General features: G+C 39.5%; 1 protein-coding gene across 1 annotated transcript in view; it reads right to left on the bottom strand.

Moving 5' to 3' along the window:
• Positions 1-18,255, bottom strand: part of SLC12A5 (solute carrier family 12 member 5) — a 156,067-nt gene extending 137,812 nt beyond the window's left edge. Inside the window, exon 1 of the mRNA XM_073559358.1 lies at positions 18,028-18,255. Within this exon, the coding sequence (XP_073415459.1) occupies positions 18,028-18,079 (52 nt within the window). The 5' untranslated portion in view covers positions 18,080-18,255. The remainder of the gene's footprint in view (positions 1-18,027) is intronic.
• Between the last annotated feature and the right edge of the window lie 613 nt (positions 18,256-18,868).

The following is an 18,868-nucleotide window of genomic DNA, read 5'->3' as shown; positions in this document are numbered from 1 at the left end:
TGTAATGTGCACCATCTTGGGGTATTTTGTTGGGACTCTTCTATCTGTTATCTGCCTGTTTTGTGCTTCAATAAAGTATTGCCACACTGTTTTACCCTCACCCTGTGTGTGAGTAGCGCTATGCCCACGTTTAAAGGGAGAGCGGGCATTCAGTGGGATGATCCCTGTTCCATGCGGTTTTGGCTAGCGGACCTGAGCGCCCACCAACCCCCCCCTTGTTTCCCCAATCAGTATGGTGGTATTAGTCAGCGACTATATTGTGGGAATATGTGATGTGATATGATCATGGTTTGGTGGTATTTATCTTTTCTATGCAATATTATTTTTATATTGGTATTGGTATGTATATATTTTCTCTATATTTTTTTTTTTAATGGGGGAAATATATGTCTTTGTAAGATCTAGAATGTTACGGGGACCCCTGCATCTGTCCAACATGCTGATGGGGGTGGGCCTAGTCTAAAGTTTGCATTTTTTGTGAACTGTAAAATTACAATACATTTATAAAGAAAAATCTGGATAAGTTTTTACTGCTTCAAAGAATCACAGGAACATTAAATTTTTTACAGACAGTGAAAAATTATTTATTTTTATGGACAACATAATAAATTGATAACAGGGGCTATACTAAGATCGCCTGTCAGAAAATCTGTCATTAAAATAGCATTACAGGAAATGTATGGTCAAGCGAATATGTACGGTGTGAAAAAGAACAAGGAGTCCTGCAAGTCATGATGTGGCCCCCAGAGAGCCTTTATCTCAACATCATCAAGTCTGTCTTGAATTACATGAAGAGACTGAAAGATTTGCAGAAGCCTACATCCACAGTGGATCTGTTGTTAGTTATCCAAGATGTTTGGAACAACATTCCTGCATAGTTCCTTTAAAACCTGTGTTCAAGTCTACCTAGAAGGATTAATGTTATTTTAAAGGCAATGGGTGGTTATATCAAGTATTGATTTGATTTTGATTTCCATTTTGCTCATTTTAATTGATAAAAATACATTTTTTATCATTTCTATCATTGAAAGCATTCTTTGCAACATTTTTTTCACACCTGCCTACAACTTTTGCACAGTACTGTACATACAGTATATATACTTCGAGATAAGGTAAACATGCCCTGTAAAAAATGTCTGACACTGGCAATTTTAAGAAAGTTTTGCTTGTAAAAAAATCCAACACACAGTATTTATGATAGGAATTTGGTATTGCATTGCTGTTCAAGCTCCATTTTTCATTTTGCCTTAGGGAAAATGTGACAGGGCTTAGCTACAAATACAGCAGTAAACCATAGCAAATAATAAATGTCTGACTTCTGTGGTAAAACAAGAGCATAGATTATGCCAATCATGAGATATAGTTAGGTTGCTTTACTGACGGAACTTGAAACCAGTCTTGCAACTAGAAGATAGGGAATCATTATTGGTCCCAGTTATGGTGTGATGGATAATGGATCATGATGTAGTCATATCAAAGGTTCCATCTTGCGTCCCGTTTATACAGATCGATAATACAGCATCCACTATGGCCCCATGTTATAATTTCCTGTGACTCCCATTTTATTTGGATGCATGCTGAGGTTTTTTCCTCACACATTTATATGGAAAATTGTAGTATGCCCCACTACATGCCGAATTACCAAGGTATTTTCTTCCAGAGTCATTGATTCCATAAAGCAATATGATGTCCCACCATACAACCAAGGACAGTTTTTAGAGAATTTGGGGTCTTGATGAACAAGAAAAGTAGGCTCTCCTGCTTGCCAATTTTAGACATATTTCTAGCAATTTTAGCCCTATTAAGCCCACTTACAGTGATATAGTGCTAACATAATGCTGCTATACACCACCGATATAATACACCCAACATAGTCCTCAAATAGAATGCAGTTTCCAAAATAATAATGAGTCGGTTTCTAAGGTGGCCTAGGAAATGAACCCCTAAAACCTGTCGTGCATGCATAATTTCAACAGTACATTACATACATTATTAGCCTTATCCCCATTGGAGCTTACAATCTAGATTCCCTATCAGTATGTCTTTGGAATGTGAGAGGAAACTGGAGTGCCCGGAGGAAACCCACGCAAACACGAGGAAAACATACAAACTCCTTGCAGATGTTGTCCTTGGTGGGATTTGAAAAGGGGACCCTGATGCTGTAATGTCACCATGCTGCCCATATATAAAACCAGTGTCCTTGTTAATAAATGGCATTTATCTACCAGATCTATCAACATAGCATAAGAGAATAAAAATATTCTGAAAAGAAGGCCAAATGCTTAACCTTTAAACAAGATAAGTCAATGACAAGTGAAAGGGGCAGCATTGGTGTATTGCTTGCTTCGACCGAAAGAAGATGTCAAATGACAAATGAGCCTGTATCTGTGTATTTGTCCAAACGCAATAAGAAAGAAAATGACATTACATTTATTGCAAAACCAATTTGATGACCAGACATGCTGTATATTATTAAAAAAAAAAGTTTTATGGCCATTTACCAGTATACATGCTCCATAGTCTATCAACATGTTAACCTACATATAAAGGTTTTTCTTATCACCATGCTTCAGGGCCGGCACGAGAGATTACGGCGCCCTAGGCGAAACTATTTTGTTGCGCCCCTACTATTCTTGGCAGTAGATGAAAACTTGGGATATAAATTTAGGAGCAAAATAAACCACAACAACAATGATTAATTAACTCTCTCCTAACTCTTTAATCTTCTGAGAAGTTGTATAGGACGAATATATACAAAGTAATCAATAACACAAAACAAAAACGACCATAGGTAATTAAAATTTTTGTTTCCTTGCCTTTTTTTTGAAAAGGATGACACTATGTCACCGAGATTAATTTGTTTAACAACTTCAGATTCTATCGAAATTGTTGCCAACCCAACCAACCTCTCTTGCGTCATATTTGCCCTTAAATATGTACACTTTTCTTTCCATCCCTAAAACTTTTTGCCTTTTGAAAAGATTTTTTATAATTTTTTCTATTTTTTTCTCTGGCACCCCCTTTGGGTCGGCGCCCTAGGCGGCCGCCTAGTTCGCATATACGTTCGGGCTGGCCCTGTCATGCTTGTACCTAATTATTATTATTATTATTACTAATAAAATGACTGCTTTAATTTGTTACAGATATGTACCCATCAGTCTTCATACAGTATATACACTAATATCGGCTTAGGTATATAAACAGTGATACATTAGTCAGTATTTTAATCTTTTTTTCGATCTTATTACAGACTACAGTTTACTTGATTGCAATCCAATAATATATCATTATCATATACAAGGCAATAATTTCTATAGGAAATTGTACTGTGAATTATAAGAATAGCAACGGTCACCTTGAAGTTCCATGAACATATAAAAGTAAAGGCTGTAAATGGCATCCTAATTCTTAATAATGTATAGAAGAGAGAACATTATTCTTTATAAAAATCGGCCTCAGCTGCTGCAAAATCTCTTTTAGAAGAGATGATGGGAGCTTAATTTCTAATTGCCATCTTCCTCTTCAAATCTGAGATCTGTATATTCTAGTACACTACGTTCCATATGTGGACCTCTGCATGTAGTACCAAATGTAGTACACATGCCCCTTGGTGATAGTTTCCTCCACAATGACCCATATACTGTGTTACCTGCTACAAAATACCTCATTAGGGCTATCTGCTCTCTGAGTTAGATACATCTTAAAACATTCCAATGGTAGGCTTCTTTAAAATTGGATGATGAAGCTTCGGTCAACATTTTTCACAATACCTTTTTTAAAAACAAAAAAAAGGCAAAAATGGCACTAGTTTGGGATTTGACTATGGTATAGGCCAGTGTTTCCCAAACTTCAGCCCTCACTGACCCCACGGGTCATGTTTTCAGGATTTCCATAGAATTGCACAGATGGTGGAAGTATCACCAAGGCATCAGGAATTCTCTCTCCTGTGCAACACTATGGAAATCCTGAAAACATGACCCGTGGGGTCTGTGGGGACTGGAGTTTGGGAATCATGGGTATAGGCTATAATCATGTCTCATCCCTCTCAGCTACTCTGTAGTTCTGAGATAGATCTTCTAACTCACACCTTTCAGAATCGAAAAAAGTAATGATGCCACTTGGTCTCACAGGTAGACTAAGAGCAATCTGATGGGCTTGGAGCAGCCAAAGCCAAAAGACAATCCTCTAAAGGGAAATTAGAGTGTAAAAGTAGAGTTGCTTTTTTTAATTCTACATCCTATTTGGTTAAACTAGACAAACCTGAGAACTTGTCACCAGGTCAAAAGTAACCAGATTTTGCTCTTATTTTATTCCTGCTGCTCCCCTGAGTTTTTTGCTGTTTTTCTTTTTTGAAATCCACTGTACAGTTCCAGAAATGTGGGCAGTTTTATTGGGTGTAAATGTTTGTGGTCTTTGCAAGAGGTCATGGCTCACAAGATTTTGTGTGTGTGGGGGGGTGTTTTTAGGTTGCATTACCTTGTATGCACTAAGTAAAAAGGCCCCCATCTCTGATTCCATATAGAAGATAAAAAAAATTGAATATTCAGGTGAGTAGCAAGAATATAATAAGAACAATCAGGACTTGATGTTCTAATTTTAAAGAGATCTCATGATGAAAACTGTCTTCAAAGGGGTTGTCCAACACTTTAACATTAACTTTATCCTGAGGATAGGTCATCAATGTCTGATCATTGGGGGTTCGACACAACAGCACCCCCAGCGCTCCACCATTCCCAGCCGTAACTGCTCACATCTCCTTCTACAGAATAGTGGCTGCAGCTGGGTACTACACATCCACACCCTATTGATTTGAATAGGGGGGTATGCAGCCACTATACAGTTGATGTGCAGCCCTATAACTGAGTAGTTCTTGTCGCCCCATACACTGGTAACAGCTGATTGTCGGGGATGCCGGATGTTGCACCCCCCCACTAATCAAATATTGACCTATCCTAAGGATAGGCCATTAGTTAAAGTCCTGGACAACCCCTTTAACTAGAGCTTCATCATTAACCGTAAAGGTTTTTCTTCCCTGTTATCACCACACTATTACTGGCTATCGACCTTCTTCAGCTCTCATCACCATCAACTATCAAAACCCAGATTAGGAATACGTACTTATGCTCTACAACCAAGAGCAGCATTCTTTGGAAAAAAAAAAGCTTGATGTTCATAGAAATAAACTCCATAGTGAATCTTTTTATCATCTGCAGTAAACCGTGATTGATTTAGAAATGTTATCCTACAAACTGGAAATATGTTTCATTAATAATTAATTTGTCTATTCACTACAGGAAGCTCTTGTCCAGCTGAACTTCTCAACATTACGTTCCTTAGTTCGATATGGTGGCAAGTAAATATAAATTATGCTTCATTACAAGTCTATTGATAGTTGGGTTTACCACATCAATCTTTTTTTTATTAATTATAATTTTTATTGGTACAATAAAAAGATAATACACTGAACATATACAATATAATAAAATTAGCACAATGCTTCTCCCACCATTTCAACAGGGACCATAACACAGTGATTTCTGGTCTCACCACTGATCAAAGTCTATGCCAAATCTTAAAATATTTGTTAATTGATCCCTGATTTATAAGCAGAGCTCAATATAACATTGAGATAGATTAAATTATGTTGCTAAATCAGAAAAAGAAAGGTCTATACATCACCAGGAGGGCCTGTGCAACATGTACATTCAACATATGGTCACTCCTTTGAAAACTGTGTCCCCAGCTGAGCCTTATCTACCACTGGGGTGAGCATCACAATTAGTAGCACTAGATTAGTAGATCAGCGTGGATGTAAATTTTACATATAAAGAGCCATGTAGTATATACAGGAATGCCATACACTACAATGGACTTCTAATTTGAAAGAAGTAAGGAACGCAAACTACACAAAAGGGAGCACACTGCTTGGGAAGACATTTTTGCCTCATTGAATATTAAATGAACACTGGGGATTGTAAGTTGAAATCTTCAATCATGAAATTTCATTGACACGCTCAATCCATATTCCTGCTTTAACACCATTTTTAGAGTAGAAGTAGCACTTGAAGCTTCTGGACGCCAGTGCAAAATCTTTAGCAAAACTATGTGGCAAATAGAAGCCTGGCAATTGCATGTGTAGTAGTGTGGTCTTTGCTTTCCCTCAGGCATTGGGGTTAAGTATGACTGCTAACTCTGCATTACTTATAACTCCCCCCAAAGCCGCTTTTCCAAATTTCTGTTTGTAACAAGTGCAGTCAACTATATAGCAAGACGATCAACCTTTTTTATTTTTTTTTAAGGTCCTTTTACATTGACCAATGTGGGGACGGTGTCGGTCCCCATAGAGTTTGCATACTGTCAGCTTTGCATGCCCTGCTTTCACCGAGATATGCCGCTGACAACAATTATTTTTTATGTTGCATAAAAGATGTGATCAGTCAATGACCCAACGTTTTACTAGATGTCATGTTTACATGTGTCAATAATTCGGAATGAGTGTTCTCACTAACGCTCCTATGGGTAATTATTGGATCCTGAAATAAGAACCTTTATCTGAATGTTTAAATGTGCGATAAGGTTAAGTATTAAAAGGGTGAGGCACTGCATGGTATACTCACTACAGTAGTTTAGTGTAAGTCAAAATTCCATTTTTACATTGGAATGGGAAATGGTTGCCTAAGATTAGCAAAACAGCTTAATTTCACTTCAAAAGAAGGATTTGGCCCTATAAATCCACCTTGTGTTACACGTAGTGATGCCAAAAAGACACATTAGACTGTTGATTCACTTCACCCTTTTTCATAACTGACCTTGGCTTCTACAAAAGTGAGAAAAAAAATGAGTTTATTATGCCCCATCTGCATGGATAAAATAATTACCTCTTGTTCTAAGCTAATACACATCAATAATGGGATGTGTCAGCTGACACCTGGAGCACCTCCTTTAGCCCCCAAGCCTCGCTCCCCACAGGCACCTGGAGCGCATCTTTTTGCACCCTGCAGGTTTGAAAGAGCATTTAGTGCCACATTCAATGACCCGCTGCCACACAGATTTTGCTTGAGAAAGGCTACTAATGCCGAAATGTTGCTGGAATATATCTGTCTACACCAGGGTAATTTTTTTGTTTTTGTTATGTGGTAGTGTTCGCCTCATTTGTTTTGACTATTGGTTAATACATTTATCATATGCGTGCCGAAGTTTTTTTGTATATATAATATTCATATATATGTATATATGTGAAATGCTGAGGGGAGCAGTGGGAATAAAACAAGAATTAAAACTTGACACTTTTGACCCAGTGACAGGTCCTTTTTGAAGTTGAATTTCAACCAAATCTTGGCTTTCCCTGTAATATGCAGTTCTATTTGATTCCCTTGTCATATTGTATCTACACTACAGCCATGTAAGCAAACACCCATCCTACTACCATTACTCCATTACTCAATCCTTATCTATGAATGGAATGGAACTCACTATCTATAGTCGCTGATGATCTTAAAATTTGAGAGGCTCTATTCAAAAAGTGAATGATACCATGCACAATTATGTACAGGAAATCATCAGAAATATTTTCCAGCCAAGAAGTTCTTCAAAAGACATTAGTAGTAAGAACCTGAGATAGTTGTATTGATTCTCCAAGAAGGAACTCCAACTCATGATTTAGATTAGGGTGCCTTAGACTGAGACTGCATATCTACAGTACGTAAGCATGAAGCAGAGTATTGGTTCCATACTATTATTTTACCTTAAGCATTATATCTGACTCAGTGTGGTCATAGATTTGAGGATGAGACAACCTGATTTAATGGATGTGTTGTCCTGGTGCTTAATAGCATCATACACTGCTGACCTATGAGAGCATAACTGCTTCTTTAAATACTGTTGTTCTTCATTCTTTTCTACCCAACCACCTCCTTCTAAAATGGCCACCAATTATTTTGAGGGAGGACATTTCTTCTAATATCTTGTTTTTTTCATTGTTCCCTTTTTTTTATATAACATTTATTTTTAATTTTGTTTTTAGGTAACATGAGTAATCTCAATTACAAAATGTACTATCTAAGCCTATGGTCGATTCTCTTGTCCTTTTATTAAACAACCAATAATGGCCTAATGTTTCCAGGGAACAGCAGTGATTTAACCAATGTAGTGCAAATTTCCCAAGATATATATGAAAATTACTGCTGTCCATTAACTGCTAATGTACTGATCTCTGTATATGAGAATTTTCCTTGCATTTTAGAGCTACCCATCAAACATTTGTACCTCCAAGAGAATGAGGAACGGAGATGTAGCTGATGGAAACTCTTCTCTTAAAACTTAGAGCTATGTGTTCATTGCATTACTAGCCTCTATTGTGGCGTGTTACACATTATAGAAGTAATCATTATGGGTATGGTAACATAGCTCATAAAAATCCATTCAATAAAATTAGCAAGATCTTCATCCCCTCAGGCTTCTCTTCCAATATCATCTCCATGCAAACCCAACAAACCTAATAGTTTACTTTGATTCTGATTACTCTCAGTGATAATCAAATGACTTGCTATACCCTTATTACTAGGGTCACAAAATGGATGAGGCATTGGGGTAAAAACTATTTACTAAGTGTTACATTTCATATATTGCCCATAAATAATGTTAACACATGGTCGGACATCCACCAAAGTTGTCCATTTTGTTATCTTATTTATCAGGTGAGGAGCTCAAGGTAACAAAGTATAGTAAGGAAAAGTACTTCTTAGGAAAAATTATGACAAGCAAAATTAAAGGGGTTGTTCGGTTGGAATAAGTTATCACCTATCCACTAGGTATGTAATAATTTTTATATCAGACCCCACTGATCACTGCAACAGGACACTTTTATCCCTGTTAGAAGGGAGATGCTGTGTGCGACTTTCACCCAATTTCTTATGTGGCGGCTGGAGAAAAACAAATACTGTGCTCCAACTGTCCCACAGAGAATGAAAGGAGTGATGGTCGAGTATGCACACAGCCGCTCCATTCTAGCAGGAATAAAAGTGCTGCTGGTAATTTGGTGTCGGTCCCAGTGGTTGGAGCCAAACCAATCTAAAAGTTGTCACTGATCCAAAGGATAGGTGATAACTTGTTCCAACGTGACAACTCCTTGAACAAAATTTTTGTTCAACAAAAATTACAGAAAACTTTATTCCACTCAAGCTCCTACCAACATGGAAAATTCATTTTACCATCTGAAGCAAGGGTATACAGTATGTATAATGGGGTCAAACCCCTGGAATTAGCTCTAGCATCTAAGAGGGAAAGTGGTGAGAATGAGGCAAATAATCCCTCATTTCCATTATAGTTAGTGTTCATATTAGTATTAACCAGCACCACATGCGAGTCCAAATTTGCTATGAAATCCCTTTAACGTTTATATATGACCCTGGTCTAAAGGATTGTTGTAGGCCTTTGCATACACAGCACCATGACTATGCATTTCTATGCATAAATTTTAGAGGTAATAAAAGATTTTAAATGCTGAAATAAAAAAAGGTTCTATTTTTCCAAAATAAAAATGCTAAGAGGCAAATCATCTAAAAAAGGAAATATCCCGGAATGATGATTAGTCAATTAACCCGACGTTCTCATTAAGTGAATTCAGAAATAAATTAAATAATCTAATTCCAATTTAAGAATAGAATTAATTTTTGGGATGTGTTTGAGGGGAATAGTTATTAACTAATCATATTTTAGTTTGGTAGTGAAATAAAGTACATTTCTATTACATTGATGAATCTTGATTTTTGGTCATCTAGTCACCTGTCTGCTTACCCAAATACTTCAGCCTGCTCCCTTATTCCTCTTCTCTTTCCTTTTTTTTTCTTGTCCTACACATTTCTAAACTATTGTAGGAACCCCAACCTTACCAATGTGTACTTAAGTAGCCAACACCGCAAATCCCTCCTACAAGAATTCCCATCCATTTCAATGAAGGGCAAAAAAATCGTTATAGCGAAAAATTGTAAAAAAAAAATTAATTTTGTAGCAGAAAATATTTTTATTCAGTTTTTGAATGGTGTCTTTCTTGATAAGAAATGATGGTCAAGTAACTGGAATAAAAACTTTAAATGAACAAGAATTTTCGAATTAAATTGATTGAGTGGTCCAAAAATTGCAGAATTTACTGCTGCCACAAAGCTAAAAATTGGAATTTTTAATGAAGCATTTTAATGCACAAGGTCAGATTTATTTAGTTTAGGTCCATTATAAGTAGTAAACCCAGTATGGATTTAGTATAGTATAATAAAGTATTTAATATTTTCTATGTAATTAATCCAGCACAAATTGCAGATCTGTAGAGTATAAAGTACAGACTAAGGCCAATAATATTCAACGTTTGACATCATACAAGGGGCAATATCTCATGGTCATTCTAAGACCTCTGCTACACTAGAACTTGTACATCAGGTGTCTGATATTTCTCTTTTTGATTATGAAAGGGAACGATTGGGTTACTAAATGGAGACCTTCCAATTTAATTAAAATTTGTGCAATATTGAGTTTTTCTGATTGTCAAAAAGCTTCTTATCTCACGTAAGGTAGGCCAATTCCCAATCCATTTGAGTTATTAGGCTTAACAATAGTCCCATATATGGCCAGCTTTAGTGAATTCTTTTTACTTTCATCTAGTCTAAAAGAAATTGAATGAATAGAGAGAGCCATAAAGCCAGTTGTAAAATGACTGTGATTTGAGATTGTATTGTTAACCCAGAAAGTCTCTAGATCATTCCAGGCACAAGTTGTTTACGGAAGGGTGCAAAAAAGCATCCCGGCAAGGAGCTGGCTAGGCTTACAGGTAACATCCAAATATCAGTGCTCAGTTCTGCAACAGACAATTGCTTAGAAAGTTAGACTTATTTCTCTAAAACATTTTAAAATATTACATGATCGGTGTCTCTCCAGAGATAACTGACGTCAATTCTCACCTCTTAATAATAATTGATTACACCCTGACGCGTAAAGAGACAGTCAGTTTTAAAGGCCTTGAAAAATACAGTCCTGATCAAAAGTTTGGACACACCTCTTTATACAATGTTCTTCCTTGTTCTTATTAGAATGTGCACATTGTAATTTCAGACTCAAAGCAGCAAAACCACAAAGGAACATATATGGAAAAAGGAGTAAAGAAACACATGTGAAACAAACTAGAGAATCTGTTAAACTTTAAATTCCTGAAAGTAGCTTCTTTTTATTCTCATGACAGGTTTACAACGTCTTGGAATTCTCTCAAGCAGCTTCATTAAAGGGATGCCTCACAGCCATCAGTCATTTCTGCCATTCTTCTGGGCGCCGCCTCCTCAGCGTTCAGTTATTTTACCCAGCCCAAGATCCCGCCCCGCAGTGTGAATAAATTAGAAGAGACAGCGGGGTGGGATCTCGGGCCGCACGTCCACACAGGCGCGAGAAGGAAGACATCATGTCAGTGGACGGGCAGCGCTAGCTGCACTTGCCCAAGAAACAAGATTACAGTGCAGGCGCCGGGTAAATAGCTGAATGCTGAGGAGGCGGCACCCAAAAAGAATGGAAGCAATGACTGATGGCTGAGAGGCATCTGTGTCCGGGGGCAAAGACCTGCCCCCAGACAAACTAGAGGTAAGAGTGACAAATTATAAAAATGATCCTTTCAGCGATGGAAGGGACCCAAACTAAAAGAGCCACCTTGACAGAATGCAGCATTAGTGCTGCACAAGGTGGCTCTTTTAGTTAAAAACGCCTGGGGGGGTGACAGGTTCCCTTTAAGTAGTCATCTGGAATGGATTTCCAACAGTCTTGAAAGAGTTCCCGAACCTGCTACTTTGCCTTCATTCTGCGGTCCAACTCAGCTCAATTGCACTGAGGTCAGGTGATTGTGAGGGCCATGACACCTGATGCAACACTAAATTCCTCTTGGTGACATTGCCTTTACATAGACTGGAGGTGTGTTTTCAGGGACAGTCCTGTTGCTACTCAAATAATGGTCCCACTAAGTGCAAACAAGATTGGAAGTCATGTTGCTGCAGAATGGTATGGCAGCCATGCTAGGTAAGCATGCATAGAATTTAGAATAAAGGGCCCTTTACATTTAGCGATGCACCAGCGATCCCGACCACGATACTACCCAGTCAGGATCGCTGGTGCATCGCTAAATGGTCACTAGTGAGCTGCCACACAGGCAGCTCACACCAGCAATGTAGCGATGCTCGGCGGTCGTACTTACCATTCAGACGAAGCGATGACCACCGTCTTCCGCCTGCGGCCATAGCTCGCTTGTCGGCGCCAGCAGGAAGCCGACGATGAGAAATGGACGTGGACGATCTCGTGCGATCAGCGATAACCAGCGGGGGAGCCAGTCGGAGGTAAGTATCACATGTAGCGATATCGCTAGAGATATCGCTGCTGTGTCACAAAATCGGTGATGCTTTAGCGATATCGCTAGCTATATCGCTATGTGTAAAGCCCCCTTAAGTCACCAACATTTTCGTCAACAAAGCACCTCTAGACGATCGTACCTCCTCTTCCATGCTTCACAATAGGTCCCACACATGTAGAAACCATCTGCACACATTTTCTGTATCTCACAAAGACATGGCAGTTGGTATAACAAATCTACAATTTTTACTCATCACACCACAGAACAGTTTAAATTCCCAATGCCCTGATATTCAGTTCATGCGTTTCTTGACCCAAACAAGTCTTCTTCTTTACGGTCCTCAGTAGTAGCTTCTTTGCAGCAATTTGACCATAAATGTCTGCTTCTCATAGTCTCCTCTTAACAGCTGATGTTGAGATGTGTCTGTTAATAGTTGTCTTTGTATTATTTTTGCTATCTGAGGTTCGCTCAATTAGCGTTTTTTGAGGCTGGCAATTCTGATGAGTTTATCCTCGGCAGCTGCATAATTCTTGATCTTCCTTTCCTACGGTGGTCTTCAAGAGATCCAATTTCATGACAGTAATTGATGGTTTCATGATTGCATTTGAGGATACCTTCAAGGTTCTAGCAATTTTCTGGATTCACTGATTAGTATGTCTTAAAGTAATGATGCGCTGTAATTTCTCTTTACTTAGTTGAGTGGTTCTTGCTATATTCTGGCTTAGAACAGTTGTGGAATAGGGTTCAGCAGTCAGCTGTATACCAAAACTGCCAAACATACCTGATGGTCACAAACATTTACTTTTGATGTGGCACCCCCATTCATTGGAAGTAATTCCAAGTGACTGCCTAGCGAAGCTGCTTGATAGAATGCCGAGGGTGTGTAAAGCTGTCACCAGAGCAAAAAGGGGGTACTCTGAAGAAAATAAGACTTACCCCACATTCTGAATTGTTTCACATGTGTTTGTGTACTTTTTGTTTCCATATGTGTCCATTTACGGTTTTGCTGCCTTCAGTCTGAATCTACAATGTGTAAATTAAAAAAAAACAAGAAAAACTATTGCAAGAATAGGTGTGTCCAAACTTTTTTTTCCATTACTGTATAAAGGTACTAAATTTTAATATTTTGAAATATTAATTAGGCTACTTAGCAGTTATCTTTTAAATAGGAGGGTCAGTAGGAAAGTCTACAGATAACAAGCTAATTATGTGGTGTATATCAGTAAGCTTTTAAAGGAAACCTGTCATCTCAAGAAAAGCTATTTACCCGCAGATATAAGATTAATCTGTGGGTAAATAATAGTATTTAAACCCAATGTACCCAGCTTACTGGAAGCCCAGCTGCTGGGAGAGAATTAAGTTTTATTCTCCATGTAGCCGTTTTCTTTTAGTCATTGCAGGGTGGGGGCTTACAGTCAATGCTCACTATATATTGACCGTGCTGTAATCACTCCCTGGTACATTGATTGACAGCCTGCTGTGCAGCATATGTATGTAGAGCTGGCTGTCAGTCAAAGTGCTGATAAGTGATTACACCTGCACTCACTCTTTTTCAACTGGGCTTAGTGCACTAGGGCTGCAGGGAAAATAACTTCATTTTCTCACTGCAGCCACTGATCAAACAAGGCTGCCACACATGATTTAAATGCTATTTACCTGCAGGCTACCATTATATCTGGAGATAAATATCGTTTCTGGATGTAACAGGTTGCGCCTATTGATAAGAAAGCTACTGTTTGTATCATCCACTGATATTTCTGATCTTCCACAGTGAGAGTAGATAATTGTACCCTATTTCTACTTTGTTTAAATGATTAGGGTCCTAAAAGAATGTTTGTTTGTTTTTTAAACCAGATGGACGCTTTAGTAGGATAGTTTTAACATAAGTGATTTTTGCTTTGTTTTCTACAATATACAGTTTCGCCATCCTACAAGCCTACCAACACATTTTACAAAATGACCAACAGAAAGAGCGCCTTCTTAAAGCACACTGTGTAAAGACTGAATAAAACTTGCCTGTAGGTGTATCTGGAATGCAATTTTAGTAATTTTCTTATAATGGCCATACACATTAGATAAATGTTGGCCCAAATTGTCATTTTGAGCAGGATCAGCTGAGCATCTGGTGTCTCGACTGTGCCCAGTAGTAGATGTCAGGGAAAGAAGGGTCAGGCACTTTGGATTTAAACCTGCTAGTTCTTTTGTTAAAATGGACCTGTCAGTTCTAATAATGCTATATAAAATATTCATATTTTTCTGGAAACTTTTTTTTAGATCTCTGCATTGTAATGTTCTCTATTACTCATCTAGAAATGTATTGATTGACAACTAGGTGTAAAAAGGTGGGGGCGTGTCTCCAGATTCTCTGATACTGCCCAATCGGTGATGGCAATGTAAGACGGCACAGGAACATCCTACCTGATAAGGAGACTGGCGACACCCACTTGTCAATTAATTCATAAATATTGATGAGGAATAATAGAGGAACAGCCCAATATTGAGTTCTAAATAAAAATAAAAGGCTCCAGAAATGATATTTCATGGGGTTTACTAAAAGCAGACATGTCAGTAGTATTGATATGGCCATTTTAGAGGTGTCTGGCAATGTTTTGCTGCCCTCTCCCTATTGAGAACACATTCATAATGTTTATGGGGGTTGAGAGAGACCGCTGTCTAAAATGTATTGCCAGTCAAGGCAGTAAATCATCCTATCAGTATATAGGGCAGCAGGAGAAGGTGAAAGGTGAGGTGACATATATATACATATACACTCACTGGCCACTTTATTAGGTACACCTGTCCAACTGTGTGTTAAGACTTAATTTCTAATCAGCCAATCACATGGCGGCAACTCAGTGCATTTAGGCATGTAGACATGGTCAAGACAATCTCCTGCAGTTCAAACCGAGCATCAGTATGGGGAAGAAAGGTGATTTGAGTGCCTTTGAACGTGGCATGATTGTTGGTGCCAGAAGGGCTGGTCTGAGAATTTCAGAAACTGCTGATCTACTGGGATTTTCACGCACAACCATCTCTAGGGTTTACAGAGAATGGTCCGAAAAAGAAAAAAAATCCAGTGAGCGGCAGTTCTGTGGCCGGAAATGCCATGTTGATGCCAGAGGTCAGAGGAGAATGGGCAGACTGGTTCGAGCTGATAGAAAGGCAACAGTGACTCAAATTGCCACCCGTTACAACCAAGGTAGGCAGAAGAGCATCTCTGAACGCACAGTGCGTCGAACTTTGAGGCAGATGGGCTACAGCAGCAGAAGACCACACTGGGTACCACTCCTCTCAGCTAAGAACAGGAAACTGAGGCTACAATTTGCACAAGCTCATCGAAATTGGACAGTAGAAGATTGGAAAAACGTTGCCTGGTCTGATGAGTCTCGATTTCTGCTGCGACATTCGGATGGTAGGGTCAGAATTTGGCGTAAACAACATGAAAGCATGGATCCATCCTGCCTTGTATCAACGGTTCAGGCTGGTGGTGGTGGTGTCATGGTGTGGGGAATTTTTTCTGGGCACTCTTTGGGCCCCTTGGTACCAATTGAGCATCGTTGCAACGCCACAGCCTACCTGAGTATTGTTGCTGACCATGTCCATCCCTTTATGACCACAATGTACCCAACATCTGATGGCTACTTTCAGCAGGATAATGCGCCATGTCATAAAGCTCGAATCATCTCAGATTGGTTTCTTGAACATGACAATGAGTTTACTGTACTCAAATGGCCTCCTCAGTCACCAGATCTCAATCCAATAGAGCATCTTTGGGATGTGGTGGAACGGGAGATTCGCATCAGGGATGTGCAGCCGACAAATCTGCGCCAACTGTGTGATGCCATCATGTCAATATGGTCCAAAATCTCTGAGGAATGCTTCCAGCACCTTGTTGAATCTCTGCCACGAAGAATTGAGGCAGTTCTGAAGGCAAAAGGGGGTCCAACCTCTTACTAGCATGGTGTACCTAATAAAGTGGCCAGTGAGTGTATATATACACACACAGTATATAATGTGCATGTACAAGGGTGAAGAACCTTTTCTTTTCCAATCAATATCTGCAGGTATGATACACGGAACATCTTCCACACTCAGCATAAGAGGCTGCAGCAAAAAACGAAAAAAAAAAACTGAAAAATCTCAACATGTCATCACTAGAAATTGATCTCATGGTACAGAATACAACCTCAAGATCTAAATTATAGCCGGCTGCTTTACTCGTGTGCGTCAGCTGTTCCAAGTCTATGACCTAATCGGCGGACGACGGGAACATATCCGAATGTCCTTTATTTCCGATGCTAAATATTTTTTTATTTCTAACAAAATGTCAGAACGTTCTAAACAAAAGCTGTAAAATTAAAGCACCGATTTTGTATCAATGCACCAAAACCTGTCTCATTCTAGCGATACATAAAATTCTGTATTCCTTTTTTAATCTATTTTTTTCAGAGATGCTGTTCCCTTAAGTAACGTTTAATGATGTCAGCATGTCAAAGAAAAAAAAAAAAATCTAACGGACGGGTAAATGCTGAATGAAATAGGAAAAGTTACGCCAATGATTCTCTAAGTATGAAAATGACTTGGCTTGTGATGCAGCGACAATGACATGGAATGCAGCGTTTATGTGAGAAGACGGAGGAGCAGTGGAGAATACAAACAAGGGTAAGTCTGGACGGCAATGTACACTGGTGGAGATTGCAGGGTAGATGGGAAAATGCAGTGAACATGAGAGATGATGCACCACCGGTGCTATGGACATGACGATGCTGGTGTAGGCTGATGAGATGTCTCATAGGATGTGCAAAGTAAACAGACATCAGGTCACAAAAAGCACCACCGGGGAGAGAGTGGTCAACATGGGTGGGCAGGGTGCAACAGAGTGACAGAGGTCAGCAGGGACTACAATACTCAGCAAGGGGCAGGAGAAAGGTTCAGTGCAGAAGCGCAACACATCTGGTTAATAAAAAAAAAATCTGAGGGTCACTGTAAAGAATAAAGGTCTAAACGCTGTGAGCTTTCTACAGTGGAGACGCTGATGAGATAACATGGGGCACTTTGCAGTGGCGATTTTGCATTATGATGGCCACTGGGTTATATACAGGTGGCAGAATTCTGCAGACGAAAGCGTGCAATAATGTTTACAGGGAAAGTGGACCCGGTACACATCTGCAAATAGAGAAACGTATGCCTGTACAGACTAGATGTATGTATGAGATGTATGTAGCAGAGCATGCAGAAGGATCACTACACAAGATTGAGTGCTTTACAATTGATTGAAGCTCTTTTCTCAGCAGAAGTGAACCGGTTTAAAGCCGAAGCCCAATGTGCCAGAATCTGCAAAGGTACTTGGTTGTAAAAGCTACGTGCACGAGTGTAGGGTCGAGATTTAGCGATGACGGGACCAAATGCAACAGTGTGCGCTACTTAGAATTTGGGGTCACAAGGCCCCAGTTTCTTGATTTTGGAGAGAATTACTATACTAAAAAAATTTGGTCCCTTTCCGTTTTATGAATGGTCTTCAAAGTGAACATGAAATGGGGGGTTCACCCCTTCTTCCCGGTCCCGGTCTGGTCACTACCGCCCCCCCACTTCAGAAGCAGCACTGCGGAGAATTAGCTCCCCCCACCTCCCTCCTGTTAGATTCCAGCACTTACCTTGGCTGGTGCCCCCTTCTCCCTCCTCACACTCAGTCAGGTTGTTGAGCATCCTGTCTCTCCCCTGTGCTTTCTCTCCCAGTCTCTCTCTCAGGCTCCTTTTCTTCCTTTCCAGGGACTGATGCCTAATACTGCAGCGATGCTCAGTGTGTGATAGAGGGAAAGAGAGAGAGGAGGAGGAGGAGGAGGAGGAGGCTGCAGTGCAGAGATCCTTCAACGCGCACACTCACAGCCCCATGTACAGGGAGAGAGGGAGGGTGAGAGGCAGAGAAGGAGGGAGGCTGAGAGAGGAGAGAGATGGGGGGAAATAGAGACACTGGAAGGGGAGAAGGAGGGGGCAATGGAATAAAAGGCGAAGAAAAACATGCAGGAGAGAATGACGGAGTGCGCCGTGTGGATGACAGGGAATGGGCATCACAGGGAGATACTGTATATGGGAATTCCCTACATCTGTCTGCTTCATCAGCTCTTAAGGTGCCCATACACATTAGATGGATTCTGATGAAATGGACCATTGGATACGATTTCTGTCACGAGCAATCATTCATGATGAAGACAGCCATCGAAAATTAGAACGGACATGTTGGATATTTCTGGTTGTTCTGATCCTATGCTTATGTCTAGCCAGCCAAGTGGCGCCAAAATAACAAAATTAAAAATGAATATCAAATCTTACACCTGACCCAGAAAGTTTACGTGTGTACTCAATACATCTATGGGGTCTTTATGCTTCTTAAATACGCAAGGTGGTCTTTTACCTAGAAGGGGGTCCTATGCTATTTGATGTATGATAGACCAGCCACCCGTTAGCAGGTACTAATACAAGTGCATGACTAAATTT

This window comes from Dendrobates tinctorius, unplaced genomic scaffold (genome assembly GCF_039654945.1).
Source record: "Dendrobates tinctorius isolate UK_male_01 unplaced genomic scaffold, ASM3965494v1 ptg000270l, whole genome shotgun sequence".
Classification (NCBI taxonomy): domain Eukaryota; kingdom Metazoa; phylum Chordata; class Amphibia; order Anura; family Dendrobatidae; genus Dendrobates; species Dendrobates tinctorius.
This window is presented reverse-complemented; position numbering and strand designations above follow the sequence as displayed.